General features: G+C 38.5%; 2 protein-coding genes across 2 annotated transcripts; both read left to right on the plus strand.

The window, feature by feature from the left end:
• Positions 1 to 907: 907 nt before the first annotated feature.
• On the plus strand, positions 908 to 4464 carry LOC116895223 (guanylate-binding protein 6-like). Its single transcript, XM_032896550.1, has 3 exons — positions 908 to 1094; positions 2047 to 2174; positions 4318 to 4464. Exons 1-3 carry the CDS (start codon positions 908 to 910, stop codon positions 4462 to 4464), a joined length of 462 nt encoding a protein of 153 aa, XP_032752441.1.
• A 127-nt stretch (positions 4465 to 4591) lies between these two features.
• LOC116895224 (guanylate-binding protein 4-like) lies at positions 4592 to 13456 on the plus strand (the record flags this gene model as incomplete). The annotated part of the gene is made up of 7 exons (XM_032896552.1): positions 4592 to 4796; positions 7059 to 7304; positions 8556 to 8836; positions 10201 to 10413; positions 11848 to 11950; positions 12246 to 12439; positions 13256 to 13456. Coding segments are annotated over 7 exons (1443 nt in total), but the record flags the coding sequence as incomplete, so codon positions are not given.
• Positions 13457 to 13912: the final 456 nt, after the last annotated feature.

Raw genomic sequence — 13912 nt, forward strand, 5'->3', positions numbered from 1 at the left:
AGCACCATTTGTTGAAAATTGTGTCATTTTTTCCCTCTGGATGGTTTTAGCTCCTTTGTTGAAGATAAGGTGACCAGCGGTGTGTGGGTTCATTTTTGGGTCTTCAATTCTGTTACACTGATCTATCTGCCTATCTCTGTACCAATACCATACAGTTTTTATCACTATTGCTCTGTAATACTGCTTGAGGTCAGGGAGGGTGAGTCCTCCAGAAGTCCTTTTATTGTTGAGGATAGTTTTCACTATCCTGTTTTGTTTTTTTTTTTTTGTTTTTTTGTTTTTTTTGTTATTCCAAATGAATTTGCAAATTGCTCTTCCTATCGCTTTGAAGAATTGAGTTGGAATTTTGATGGGGATTGCATTGAATCTGTAGATTGCTTTTGGCAAAATGGCCATTTTTACTATATTAGTCCTGCCAATCCATGATCATGGGAGGGCTTTCTATCTTCTGAGATTTTCTCCAATTTCTTTCTTCAGAGACTTGTGGTTCTTATCATACAGATCTTTCACTCGGTTGGTTAAAGTCACTTTAAAGAGAGAAGAAGAAGGAAATTTGAAAAAATATAGAAGTTATTGAAAGAGGGCAGGAAGTATCAGTGAAATGGTCAATACCAAGGGAAGCCTGAGTCAACTGGAACTCAGAGACAAACATTTGCCCCTGACATCCCCATAGACTGTATTGCCTTGTCTTCTGACCAAACATTTGAGTGTTTGATCCTATACATGGAACAAGAAAATATTGTTGTTTTCATGTGCAGTTTCTGTCATTGTGGTTTGATGGAGGCTGAGGAAACTAGTCCAGTTTACAGTAAGGAAGCTATGATGTGCATGCCGTGAATAACTACCATTTGAAATACCTTCTGAATGCCTTACTGGAATGACAGTCTCTTTGGTTTTACAGGCTGTCATGGCACCAGGAACTATGAAGTCCCCCATGTGTCTGGTCGAAAATAAGAACAAGCAGCTGATGGTGAATCCAGAAGCCATCTGTATTCTTAACAATATTTCTCAGCCTGTGGTTGTGGTGGCCATTGTAGGGATGTACCGCACAGGAAAATCCTACCTGATGAACTGCCTGGCTGGTCAGAACAAAGGTGAGTGTTGTCCTAGACAGAGGCTAAGGCTCCATATCTTTATGATTCAAGTTCTTACATGTACTAGAGACATATATGGGAAAGCCAACCCATTGTCCTAACCTTGAGTCAATCATAGGCTTCAATCCTTTTTCTTGTTATCTTATACTGCTCCTCAGAACCCTACACAATTTGTTTTAACCTTTTCTTACCTGACTTCTTTTGCTGCATCTCCTCTATTCTGAAAGATGCTTTGATTTCTGTGTGGAACAGGTACATCACATTAAGGTGACTTTGTTATCTAAAATACAACAATCTTTCTGGAATAAACATTGCACCATGAATACCCCATACTTCAATTACCAATTTTTAAAGTAAACTACTATTCTTTCAATTCCTTGTCTATTCCCTCATACTTTTATATGTTTCAAGTCATCCAGCTTCTATTTTATTTGAAAATTTAATTTACCCATTTATTTACAAATACATTTCTTCTTTGAGTCTGGTTTCAAGTATCCCAGGGTGGTTTAGAACTCTCTATGTAACCAATGATAATGTTGAATTGATTCTTCTATCTCTATTCTTCTCAGTCTTAAAGTCTGGTTGTTCAGACTCATTCTTGTCATCAAAGTCTTCACTTCATTGGACTCAGAAGATGATTTTTCATTTCCACCTTGGACCCTTACTTGGCATTGTCCATATGGCGGACTTCTTGGTTCTCAAAGCAGATGCTAAATGAAACCAAATTCTCATAGTGACATGGGGACAACCTTATTTTATTTTGGGGGATGTTCTGGCATGCTGAAATAATGATTTGAAGTTTCTTAGTTGCCTGGTATATAAGCCAACACACACACACACACACACACACACACACACACACATACACACATACACACATATACATACACATACATATATACATATATATTATATATATTTATACACATATTTTTTTTCCTCTTCCCTTCAGGCTTCCCTCTGGGATGCACAGTTCAGTCTGAAACCAAGGGCATCTGGATGTGGTGTATGCCTCACCCAACAAAGTCAAGTCACACCCTGATCCTTCTAGACACTGAGGGTCTTGGGGATGTAGAAAAGGTGAGTCAGCAAGTGAGTGACTCACGACGTTACTTTTGATTTCACTTTGTATTTTAATAATCTCTTGCAATTTCACACGTAAGGTATAATCTCACTTTCTAGAACCAAAACTATAGAAGATGACTCGAACTTGATGCTTTTAACAACACTTCCATGGACAACAATAATAACAACAACAAAAAGTCAAATATTGTGCTCTGTTAAATAAAGCATTTACTTCCTTTCAATAAAATGAATGATTATAGGGAACTGAGCCAATAGTCCTTTAGCAGCTCAGTCTTAGTCTTTTAGAATTAGCATCAAGATGGTGGAGAAGATAGGAAAGATTCTGCTCTGAATACAGTTCCACAGACAAATGTACCCAATGGCTTTAATCTATTGCTATTGATTCATCAGTATTTAAGTAAGGTGGGATCCCATGAGAACAGACATGTGGTGAGGCTCATTGGCATGAACTTCTAGATAAACACCTCTGGAATGTTAGGGGGAGCAAATAAGGTTGAGAGAAATGGGTGCACCCCCAAGGTTCATTGACTTCCAAAGAAGCTATGTCTCAAAAATGATTTCTCTGCCTTGAACTGGAATAATGATTCACAATCTGAAGTTTGCCCTGTAGACCTGGCTCATTGCCAGGCTGACTCCTGCAGAGGGTCATTCATGAGCTCTCTCAGAGCCTGAGCATTAGTCCTCCCTAGAATGTGGTCAATTCTGTGCTTTATGGGCTTCATCACAAGCTGATAAGGGTAAATGTGCCCTAGAGAAGCAGAGAGACAATGAAACTTGTCTCTATGAATGGGCCCTTTTGAAGTCAGCATTAACTGTGAATGGCATTTCCTGTGGATATTTATTAGCTACACACAGAACATTCAACTCAGCTGTGAGACCAACCATACTTCCGAGTTTCGATCAAATCAAACATTTTTAGGTGATTTTTTCAGTTATTTTTTACATTATGAAATACATTTTTCTTTTCAATTTTATCTTGTTTTAAGACTGACTTGTAAGGAAGATTGGTCTTTATAGCTTTCCAAAGTGGAATTAAGGATCCTACTTTCCTTTTTGAACCAGACACCAAAGATTGATTTTTTTAGTTACTTTTAAATTTTGCTGCATGAAAAATACTTCCTTTCATCAAATTGTCCATGGAAAATCTCCTACTTATCTGTTTTAGTTTTGCATTTATTTAAGGGCTCAGGGCTAAACTTTATGCACCATTCACAAAAAAATATAATATCTGTATTATGCTATAATTTAGACAGTAGTATAATTTATATAAACAAGATAGCTTAATATTTAAGGTCCTTTGTCATCTTGCCTGAGAATTCACCATTCAATCTTTTACCCCTGCAGGAGCAAACAAAGTTACTCTATGCTGGCTGGAAGGATTTCCCAGGTTCCGCTTATAATGGTGTTTTTATCTAGAGGATGCTGGCGTGCTGGCTTCTACCTTCATGTATCATGAGTCCGTCATGTACTTACTCTACCAAGTCCTTAACAGTTAGCAGTTGGCTCGCACAACATCTTAGCCAGTGCTCTTTTTCCAACCTTTGTACCTATATTTAATTTGATATGGCAATTCTTATAATTCTCTTAATTATTATTAACAGAAAAGCTCTTTCTGTTGAATGAATCTTATCAATTTGCCATTCTCATTACTATCAGTGGAGTTTAAGGACAGCATAAAATATCTAGTTGACATAAATGACTGCTTATTGTCTTTAACTGGATACGATTGGAGGCATCACTTCTGTGAAACATATGGACAAGAGTCAAATAAATGCTGCCTGAATAAATGCTAGCCCCCACCATTGAACATCTGATTTTATTCCAGATACCATGTTAAGTTTTATAATATTCAGTGTGTTAATCCATGTCATCATAATTTTTTTAAAATAAGAAAGAAAACATGTTAAAGAGAATATCATTAAAATTTTATTATCAGAAAAATGTAACAACAACAATAACAACAATAAAAATCCTGATGTAATCATTAAAGCTAAAATGTGTGCTCATGTCCTAACATCCTGTTTCTTCAGTGAACTAATAAATTACTTGAAACTCAAGCAAGCAAAGATCTGGATGAGCTTTAAATGAGAATTAAGGAAAAAGTCAGCTCTAAAGACCCTTCCCCTGTGCCTTCTAGGGTGACCCTAGGAATGATGACTGGATCTTCGCCCTGGCTGTGCTTCTGAGCAGCACTTTAGTCTATAACAGCATGAGCACCATCAACAACGATGCCCTGGAGAAGCTGCAGTATCCTTCAAAGATCCAATGTCCTATTTTCTACTGAGGAACTTAGGGAAATAAGAGTTTTGCATGGCTGAGTTTCTACTGGTGGATCAGATAGGATGGAAAAAAATGTTTGTGCTTACTTTTTCAATAAAGGAATTGTGATTTGGGTTCCTTTTCCTTAACCGGGTCCTGGTTATGTGACAAAACTCACAGAGCTCATCAGAGCAAAGTCTTCCCCAAGGTCTGATGGGCTAGAAGATGCTAGAGAGTTTGTGGGCTTCTTTCCAGACTTTATCTGGACTGTACGGGACTTCACTCTGGAGCTGAAGTTGGATGGTCACTGCATCACAGAAGATCAGTACCTGGAGAATGCCTTGAAGCTGGTTTCAGGTATCAGAGCTTGGACAGGGTACAGAGGATCTTAATATTGGGATGGACACTGAGCAGTTCTGTCATGTCTCGCGAATAACATGGGCATTTGACAGAGTATCTTAATATGGGGGGCATTCACTGAGTATTTCTCTCACATCTGGAGTAACATGGGCATTTGAGGCTAGACTGAAGTCTGTAGAAATGGGAGCTAGGAGTTGGGTGGATATGCTTAAGGTTAGAAGTTTAATCTCAAGAAGAGCAAAGCCCAATACCAAGCAAGGATATGTAAAGTCAACTTGCACTTTACCCATGATATACCTTAGCATCAAATGAAAAAAGAGGAAAAGTTTTGAACACCAAACACTCCTCTCTGCTCCCTTGGCCCCTGATTTTGTTGCTGAAAACCACTAGATTCTTATTTGTTAGACACCAAATCTCAACAAAAAGCTGCCTGTTGAGGTAATATTTTTCACATACTTGGTCTAATTGTTCCAAACTAGAAATACAAATTTAACAAACTCATGGTGATATATTCTCCATAAAATGTTTTTTTAAATAGCAACAAATTAAACTGTCTCCTCAACTCATAACTTTTTACCTTTTCAATATGTCTAAAACCCATCAGAACAGCATCTACTCTCTCCATCACGGTTTCCTGCTCAACATAGTCTTTTGTTATTATCTCAGGCAATAATTTCAATGTGTTGTATCTACACAGCTATGTCACTGATGAAAGGTTTGAAGAAACACCAACTCTCCTTCACTTCTTCATCCTTCTCCATTCCCATAGTTGGCAAACATTCTGAAGCTACTGTTCCAGGATTAGGAGGATCAACTGCTGTCAGTTTCTATAAAGTCCTGCTCAGAGTCTGAAGAGAAGTGGCTCATGTCCATATTAGTCTTAAAGGCAGTGGTGAAATTTTAAGTGTTCTTTGGACATTTGTACTATAAAATAGCTTCCTATTTCAAGACTAATTTTAGTATCATAGTGGTATTGTCATGAATCCTCTTCTCAACCTTTCCCACTTACCGTTTTCTACAGAAAACTGAGAATAATCTAGACTTACATCTAACTTTTCAATCAATAAGGCACTAATTTAGTAATCATGTAATTTTATACAAGCCACTTATTACCCCAAAATACATCCAGGCATAGAATGCTTTAAAACTAGCAATAATTTTAGTCTTCCATGTCTACATAGATATTTCCTTAGTTGAAGCCTGATTTGCAAAGAAATATGGGTCATCAATTTTTAAAAGGTGTGAATGTTATCCTATAGCCTTGTATATATGATAACCTTCAAAAAAAAAAAAAACCACTCAGCACCAACAGTGCATAACCAACACAAAGGGAACTCTTAGTGCTTTGGGAAGTCTTACAATGCTTTGTCTATGCATCTTTCAACCGTACAAGTATTTTGCTTATGTATTATTGTCCCAAAACTTTTGTATGGGTCTTCTGTGTAGATTTCATTGTTTGTGTGTGTATGTTTCATTTGTCTTTTCTCTGAATTTTTTTCCTGTTTGCTTGTTTTGTCCCAGTCAAGTTTTTTTACCATCCTCACCATCATCATTATTATCATCATTATCATTATTATCATAGGTCAGTTTGTTTTCTAATGAGAGAGGAAAAGCAAGAGTGTGGATTTGTGTGAGTGGGGGAATGTAGAGAATCTGGGAGCAGATGGGGAAGGGAAACTCTAAACAGATTATATTGTATAAAAGCAAATATACTTCAGTAAATTATGTACATTAAGTTACATATAATTGTAGACATAAACTTATACAAAATATAATTTTATATTATAATTATATACAATTATTAACTTTACATAAATATATTATGCAATAAAATAAATATATTTGTATAACAATAAACAATGCACATGTTTTATATTTATATATAATTATATATAAGCTCTAGCAATAAATTTAATACATTAAAATAAAAAGAATGTAAATCATTACCTGCTCAGTTGATGTAGAGCTTGCCTAAGGAGTGGAAGGTGCTAGGATTGGTGTCCAGTAACTTCTAATCTATGTGTGCTAACACACGCCTGTGGTTTCATACTCAGCATATGGAAGCAGAAGGAGCAGGAGTTACAAGTCATCTTTGGTTATATAGTGAGTTCTGGGTCAGCCTAGCCTAGTCTTGTATTCTTGTATGAGAACCAAAACCAACTAACTATCCAACCAATCAACCCCCGAAAACAAAACTGACTCTTTTTTGAACCCCCACCATATATGCCTATGGATCTATCTGCTTTTCTTCTTCCTCAGGGCAGGATCCCCAAACCCTGGTATCCAACCGGCCAAGGGAATGCATCAGACAATTCTTTCCTAGGTGGAAGTGTTTTGTCTTTGTCTGGCCAGTGAGTGACCCACAACTCTTATCCAAGATTGAGAGCATACCAGAAAGTCAAATGAACCCTAAATTCCAGGAACAATTGAAGAACTTTTGTTCTTATATCTTCACCCATGCAACTGGCAAGAGACTTGGAGAGGGGATCCTGGTCACTGGGAGTCGTGAGTCACTTTTGCAAAGCTTATATCTTCTCTGGGTCAGTATAAGGCAAAGTCTGGGTTCTTGGCTAGAATTATCTGCAGTAATATTTGCTATACAAGAATGTGGGAATGCAGAAGTCTGTGTCATAAGTGGAAATCCAATTTTTTTTATGAATGCCTCTCTACTTAAGAGAGAGAGCAACATGCATAATGCTAAGCCATGTAAGGTAATGGTTTCTCATGAGAGATGTAAACCTTGTTTTATGATGGATGTTTTGGTACACAGTTGTAATCCCAGCCATATAGGATGCTGAGGTAGCAGGGATCCTATGCCTGATGGCAGCCAAGGCGAAAATTGTCTGAGGCTAATAAACAGGCAGAAGAATTTGGAGCTGAGTACAGTAAAGCAGCAAGTGCTTATAGTGGGACAAGGCCCTGACTCAGTCCCAAAAAGCAGAAATAACTAACCTACATGCAAATTACATAAGTTAGCCAATAGATGTAGAAAAGAACTGGGAATATAATTCAAAGAAAGCTCACTTACTAAGAATGCACATTAGGCCAATGGCTTAATGCTCAGGATCACAAAAGCAAATTAATTAATAAATAGATAAAATAGATAAAAATAAAATAGAGCTGTGGATGTCATATCGGGTTGTAAGTTCAATCCTTAGTGTCACAGCCTATCACCCAGCCAACCAATGATTTCAGTTAATTTAAGTGAGTCTGAAAATAAACAACAGACCTTGTATGCATTGTTAGTAAATGAGTGAGAAACAAATTTAAACTTAATCTTCCATACACAGCAGACTTTGTGGACAAGAGAACTCTATAGTAGCCCAGGCAGAGATAGGTCTATGCTGTATTAACGTGTCTCACTGCCTTGAAACTCTTGACCTTCTTAGACAAAAGCTCTACATTTTCATTTGGAAATGAACTCAAAAATTAAAGAATTTATTCTATGTAATAGGCTGCTTCATTCATTTTGATGGGAAAGTATGCTAGGAATCCTTTAAACAAGCTGCATTAATCATTAATTTAATTTCATAGTGGAGTGAAGAACAACAAAAACAAATACATAATAAAAACTCTTGTGAGTTTTTCATAAATGGATTCATAAAAACAGCATAAGGATGAGGACAAGGAGGGCAGAGGGAAGAAAAGAGAAGTGTGTATTCAGTACGGTGGGGCTTTTGAGGATGTATACTACAATATCTTGTACAATAAGGAGTGAAAATTTTCCAGCGCACCCTAAATATGATGTTTACCTAGGACTGGGGAATCTAGTGCAGACCTACGTGGATGCAATCAACAATGGGACAGTACCTTGCTTGGAGAACGCAGTAAAAACACTGGCGGAGCGTGAGAACTCTGCAGCTGTGCAGAGGGCAGCTGAGCACTACAGTGAGCAGATGGCCCAGCGAGTGAGGCTCCCCACAGACACGCTCCCGGAGCTGCTGGATGTGCACTCAGCCTGTGAGAAGGAAGCCATTGCTGTCTTCATGGAACACTCCTTCAAGGATGACCAGTGGAAGTTCCAGAAGAAGCTTGTGGTAATGTACCTTAGCATTTCTTCTTACTGATGCCTACCCTTCTGCCAGATAGGTCTGAATCTGCTTTTTGATCTATGCTGCATCCTTGTCATAAAGGGGTCCAAATACTAATTGGTAATGGATTCTTCAACACAACAACACCCCTTTCTTTATTAGATGCTTCTCATTTTTAATAGTTCTTTTTTTTTAAGTGTGTGGGTGTTTTGCCTGTGTAGCATAAGTATGTGGTGACCATGAATGCTAGAAGGATGCATTGGATCTCTTGTATCTGAAATTACACCTGGTTGTAAGCTGCCACGTGGAAGCTGGGAATTGAACCTTTGCTCACTGGAAGAGCAGTTATTGTTCTTGACTGCAGAGCCATCTCTCTAATCTAAGTTCATGTTATTGATATAGAATAAGTTGATATACGGTTAGTGTGTTCAAAAATATGTACTTATAAGTCACAGTTTGTCAAGTCAGGTGCAGCATTGGATGCATGGGTCTCTATTCAGTGCATTCCAACAACCTTAAATCCAGTGCCAGATGAACTTGGGTGTTGTCTAAAGGCTCTAGAGTCCCCTCTGTCTTTAGTGTGTCAGGGGGCATTCTGCTCTTCCCTTACATCTCATCTCTGTGGGTTTTCTTGTCTATAATCAGCTATAGAAAAGTGACTTTGGTAGGTTCCCATGGTTAAGTAAATTTCAGTTTTTTATCTTTTAAAAAAGTTTAAATATTAACACCCAAACATACTAAATGTTTGTTTTCTTATCAGTATTCTAAACAGTAATGTCTATCAATCTCAGAACTGACAATCCATTATTTCTATTTAAAGTGTCACTAAAAATTAATGAGTTCACATATCCTTCAGGGAGTTGACACACTGAAGCTTTTTAGGTTAAGACTTCTTCTTGGTCAGCAAATTCCATCTTTTGAAGTTAGTCCATAGTGTAAATTGATGTAGTGGTAGGAATAATGTCCTTCCATGAAGCACTCACTACTTTCTCTGTTCATAACACATCTACTCAGAACCAACAGGTGGATTTTCCGTGCAAATATTTTGACCTGCACTAAAACATATTCTCCCAAGGAATCTATCTGTCCCCTCCTCACTGAACTTTACAGTCATTATTGATTTTATCCTAAAAGATGAAGAAGAACACAGATTTCATGCTTACTCACCTCACTCATATAGTTAATGAGTTGAAGCCAAGGAAATTACAAATGTTTACAGAAGGAACTCATGGTGACCACAGAGAGCCAGTCCCCCATTCATCCTGTCCCAGTTCATTCTGGGACTGTCCCATTACTCTATCTAGAACAAACACAGTGGCACCTTTCTTCTAAAAATGCACTTGATTTGTCTTCCCTTACTCACCCTGCAGGTCATCATAGAGGAAAGGAAGGGGGCTTTCATGGAACAGAATGAATCAGCGTCTCTCAGTCACTGCCAAGCTGAACTGGACAAGCTCTCAGCATCCCTGAGGGAAAGCATCTCACATGGAGCTTTCTATGTTCCTGGGGGCCATAGTCTCTACCTAGAGGCCAGGAAGAAGGTCGAGCAGGACTATGAGCAAGTGCCCAGGAAGGGAGTGAAGGTGAGGGGTGAGGGCAGGTGTGGTTGGGCAGCTAGGGCACGGTGAGAGCTGGACTGCTGCTCTTGGTTCCTAAGAGCACTTAGGCTTTTATGGAGAGAAAGCAGAGTGAATAAATCATGACCATTCTAGTCTTAGATATATGAAATACTTCATAATAGTAAATAATTTCTATTTCTTTCCTCTAGAAGTAATATTTATAATATAAATCCAAATGAAAGAGAACATTGATTTGTTGAATAATCTGATAATTTTTTTATCCAAATGTACATATTATTGCAGGAAAAAGTTTATATTGTTTTATTATTTTAGATGGCATAGACAAATAGAGTGTTCTTGTTAAATATGAACTAGTTATCAAACTTAAAGACATAGAGGCAGCAGAAGAGATTATGGCGGCGGCGGTGGTGGTGGTGGTGATAGTGCTAATATATTGAGATATCATTTCCTAAATCGAGTCAGTGTTATTTTCCTCATTGGAATATCAGTTTAAAACTCAGGGTCAGGATGAATTACTTCTTAACAGGATCTCCATTGTGCAGTTGAGGGATGCAATGAACAGAAAAGCTCACACAGACTTGCCAAAGAAGCAGGGCAGGTTCATTCAGAGTGAAACAATCATACAGATGAGAGAAGTGTATGCTGGCCAGATCTACAGCGACCATATGAGTGAGGCTTTTAAAATGGCACAAGTCCTATCTAAAAGAAGGCAGAGGCAGTTACGATGGCCATAGTTTGAGTGGCTCTCTACTCTGAAGGATAGATTAAGTTATGCTTTCAATTTATCAAATGCACATGCCCTTTCTCACACATAGCTCATCTGATTTTAATCATATACATGCTCAATTGTGCATAGGCATAAGATTCTAACTATGGGTATTCTTCATAAAAGTTGAAGGACAAAGTTTTCCAGACAGCACTGTGCATGCAATAAAATCTACTAGAGTACAGATTGGCCTTGTTATTCTGTTAGATGCAAACATATGTTATACAGTTGAATAGAAACTTAATGACAAGATTGACTTAGGGGTGCAGACACTTATACTATCATTTAGAGAGGAATGTATGTGTAGTCAGTGCAGGAACACAATGGGAGGGTCTGAGGTGCTAGGTGCCTTGTTTGAAGAGGTGTATGTGTGCATGTTACATGCAGCTAAAGGAATCAAGCTATCAGGGGCATCATTACAAGAAGGAGTAGATATAAACACTGTTGAACCACGAGGCTAGAGAGCTAGCAGAATGCTTTTACAGAGGTTTAATTTTTCAATCTCAGCAAAGATGGTAGACTTTGTTACAACCAAAGAATTACAGTACACACATGTGAACTAACACAGGATTCAAATACGGCAGACAGGGTCGAAATGTCAAAGAATGATACCTCTTCCATCAGAAAACTACAACCTTGTTGTTTAAGGTTTTCACTCTTTTGTTACCCAGGCAAGTGAGGTCTTCCAGAACTTCCTGAAGTCACAGATCACTGTGGAGGAGTCCATCTTGCAGTCAGACAAAGCTCTCAGTGATGGACAGAGAGTCATGGCAGGTACAGAGAAGGGCTAAGTTCTTCCAGACTTCCTGGAGAGCCCATGATTGATGGATAGGAAGATCTCCCAAACAAGAACCTCCCTCCTGCATCCTCTTCCAGATCTGAAAACTGATTGAGGCTGGTGTTGCATGCCTAGGCAGTCAGTGCATTTCCATCACCTAGGGAGCCATTGCATGGTGATGTGAAGTTTCAGATAGTTTTCATGTAGAAATCAGCCTGAATTCTGAGATCAGGAGCACAGATCTCAGTTCTGATTTTCCTTTCTTCCTTCTCTAAATCCCTTGTGGAACAGTTGAACTGGCCAAGAATGAGGCACTTGAGAAGGAGCTGGAGTTAATGAGGCAGCAACAGAAGAAGAAAGAGCAAGAGATTGAGACTCGAATGAGAAGCTTCTCAGAAAACATGGACCAGCTGCAGAAGAAGATGGAGATGGAAAGGGAGAACATTCTGAGAGATCAGGAGAGGGTTCTGGACCACAAGCTGAAGGTGAGTCTTGATGGGATGAAAACATGACCAACTATGGCTCTCCTGGAAATATGTGACGTTGACTAGGAATTCATGATCCCAGAGAGAACCCCCAATGACATGTAAACATGAAAACCTCAGATCCACCTTAATCCTAGTGAAGACCTTAATTATAGAGATAAACCATCTCCTGTAGTGTTAGTAACCTATGTTGGAATGAAGCGAAACTTTCTCCGGCGGCCACTCTTGTATGCTTTAGAGTGGTCTCATTTTCCTCCACCTGAAAAACACCTCAGCTCACTCTAAGAATTCTTAGCAGGACAGTCAAGGATGTCTTTGAAACAATCACATGAGACAGGATGTGAATTCGCTGCTCTGATTTCAGCACTGTCTGTTTCCAGAGCTGGTTGCTGCATTCTACAGAAATGGAGTACAATACAAATGCAGTCTTTCTCCCATCCCAGAGCTTGGCTGCCCCACTCTCAGGGACAACAGTTACTTACCATCGTTTGTGAGACAGATGGTGTTGGCTCAGTTCAATGAAACTGAGACTGGTGTGAGTTAATCCCTCAACTCCACCACCCCAGATGTTGTACCTTACTCCATAGTTCTCAGGGCTGTCATAACCCGAAGTCTCCGTCATCCCATGGAGAGAGTTGTAAGGAAATATCAGCCATAGCTTCTCTGGGTCTTCAGGTGAATGTTTGAGTTTTGGACACACTTGCCAAATTCTATTTTTTATAAGATTGTGGAAACATGTGCACATTTGCTCAGATGCTCTTATTATGAAATACCAGTCATGTGTATTCTGAGAAATATATTGTCTGTTTTTGTTAGGCCCTAAGAGATCTACTTCTTGAAGGAATTGAGAAGAAATATGAAGATTTAAGAAGAGAAATAAAGCTGAGAGATGAAGAGATTAAAGCCTTGAAAAAAAGTTTAATTGAGAAGATCCTTGACGTTGTTCGTGATATACTAATTAAAATACTTTCTTTGTTGGGTGATGTGGGGGTGAAGATTCTTAGCTCAGCAAAATGAGCCACATAGTAAAGTACAGTAAGAAGGCTTCATATGCAGTAGTAATACTGTTACATGCAACTTTGTAGTGTATCTGTCCTCATGGATTCATTCAACTGCAGTTTTAAATTGGAGATTCATCAATGAATGTCAGAGACCATTGTGCTCTTGCACAAAAAAATAGAAAAGCAACTAAAGTTTTAATAAATAAAAAGAAATTACTCATGAAAATGATTTCACTGAGGCACAGAGGCAAATCGTGCACCCATAAATTCCCATCATAATTATTGTCTATACATGAGCTGAACCAATACAACAAGAAACAAGACAAAGTAGACAGAAAATGCCCACGAGACCTCTACCTTACAAAAAGAACTACAGGTAGCTATGGAGCACTGAGACCAGAAGAAATAATATTCCCCAGGGAAGGGCACATCGTTGGTTATCACGTACCAAATGGTCAGCACTGAAAACATA

This window comes from Rattus rattus, chromosome 3, assembly GCF_011064425.1.
Source record: "Rattus rattus isolate New Zealand chromosome 3, Rrattus_CSIRO_v1, whole genome shotgun sequence".
In the NCBI taxonomy this organism is placed as follows: domain Eukaryota; kingdom Metazoa; phylum Chordata; class Mammalia; order Rodentia; family Muridae; genus Rattus; species Rattus rattus.

What these genes read in the sequence shown, in the direction of transcription:
- LOC116895223 (XM_032896550.1), top strand. Translation starts at nt 908, where the DNA reads ATGGCACCAGGAACTATGAAGTCCCCCATGTGTCTGGTCGAAAATAAG. An exon ending in CCTGGCTGGTCAGAACAAAG is followed by an intron (nt 1,095 to 2,046) that starts GTGAGTGTTGTC and finishes TCTTCCCTTCAG; the next exon opens with GCTTCCCTCTGGGATGCACA. An exon ending in GTCTTGGGGATGTAGAAAAG is followed by an intron (nt 2,175 to 4,317) that starts GTGAGTCAGCAA and finishes TGTGCCTTCTAG; the next exon opens with GGTGACCCTAGGAATGATGA.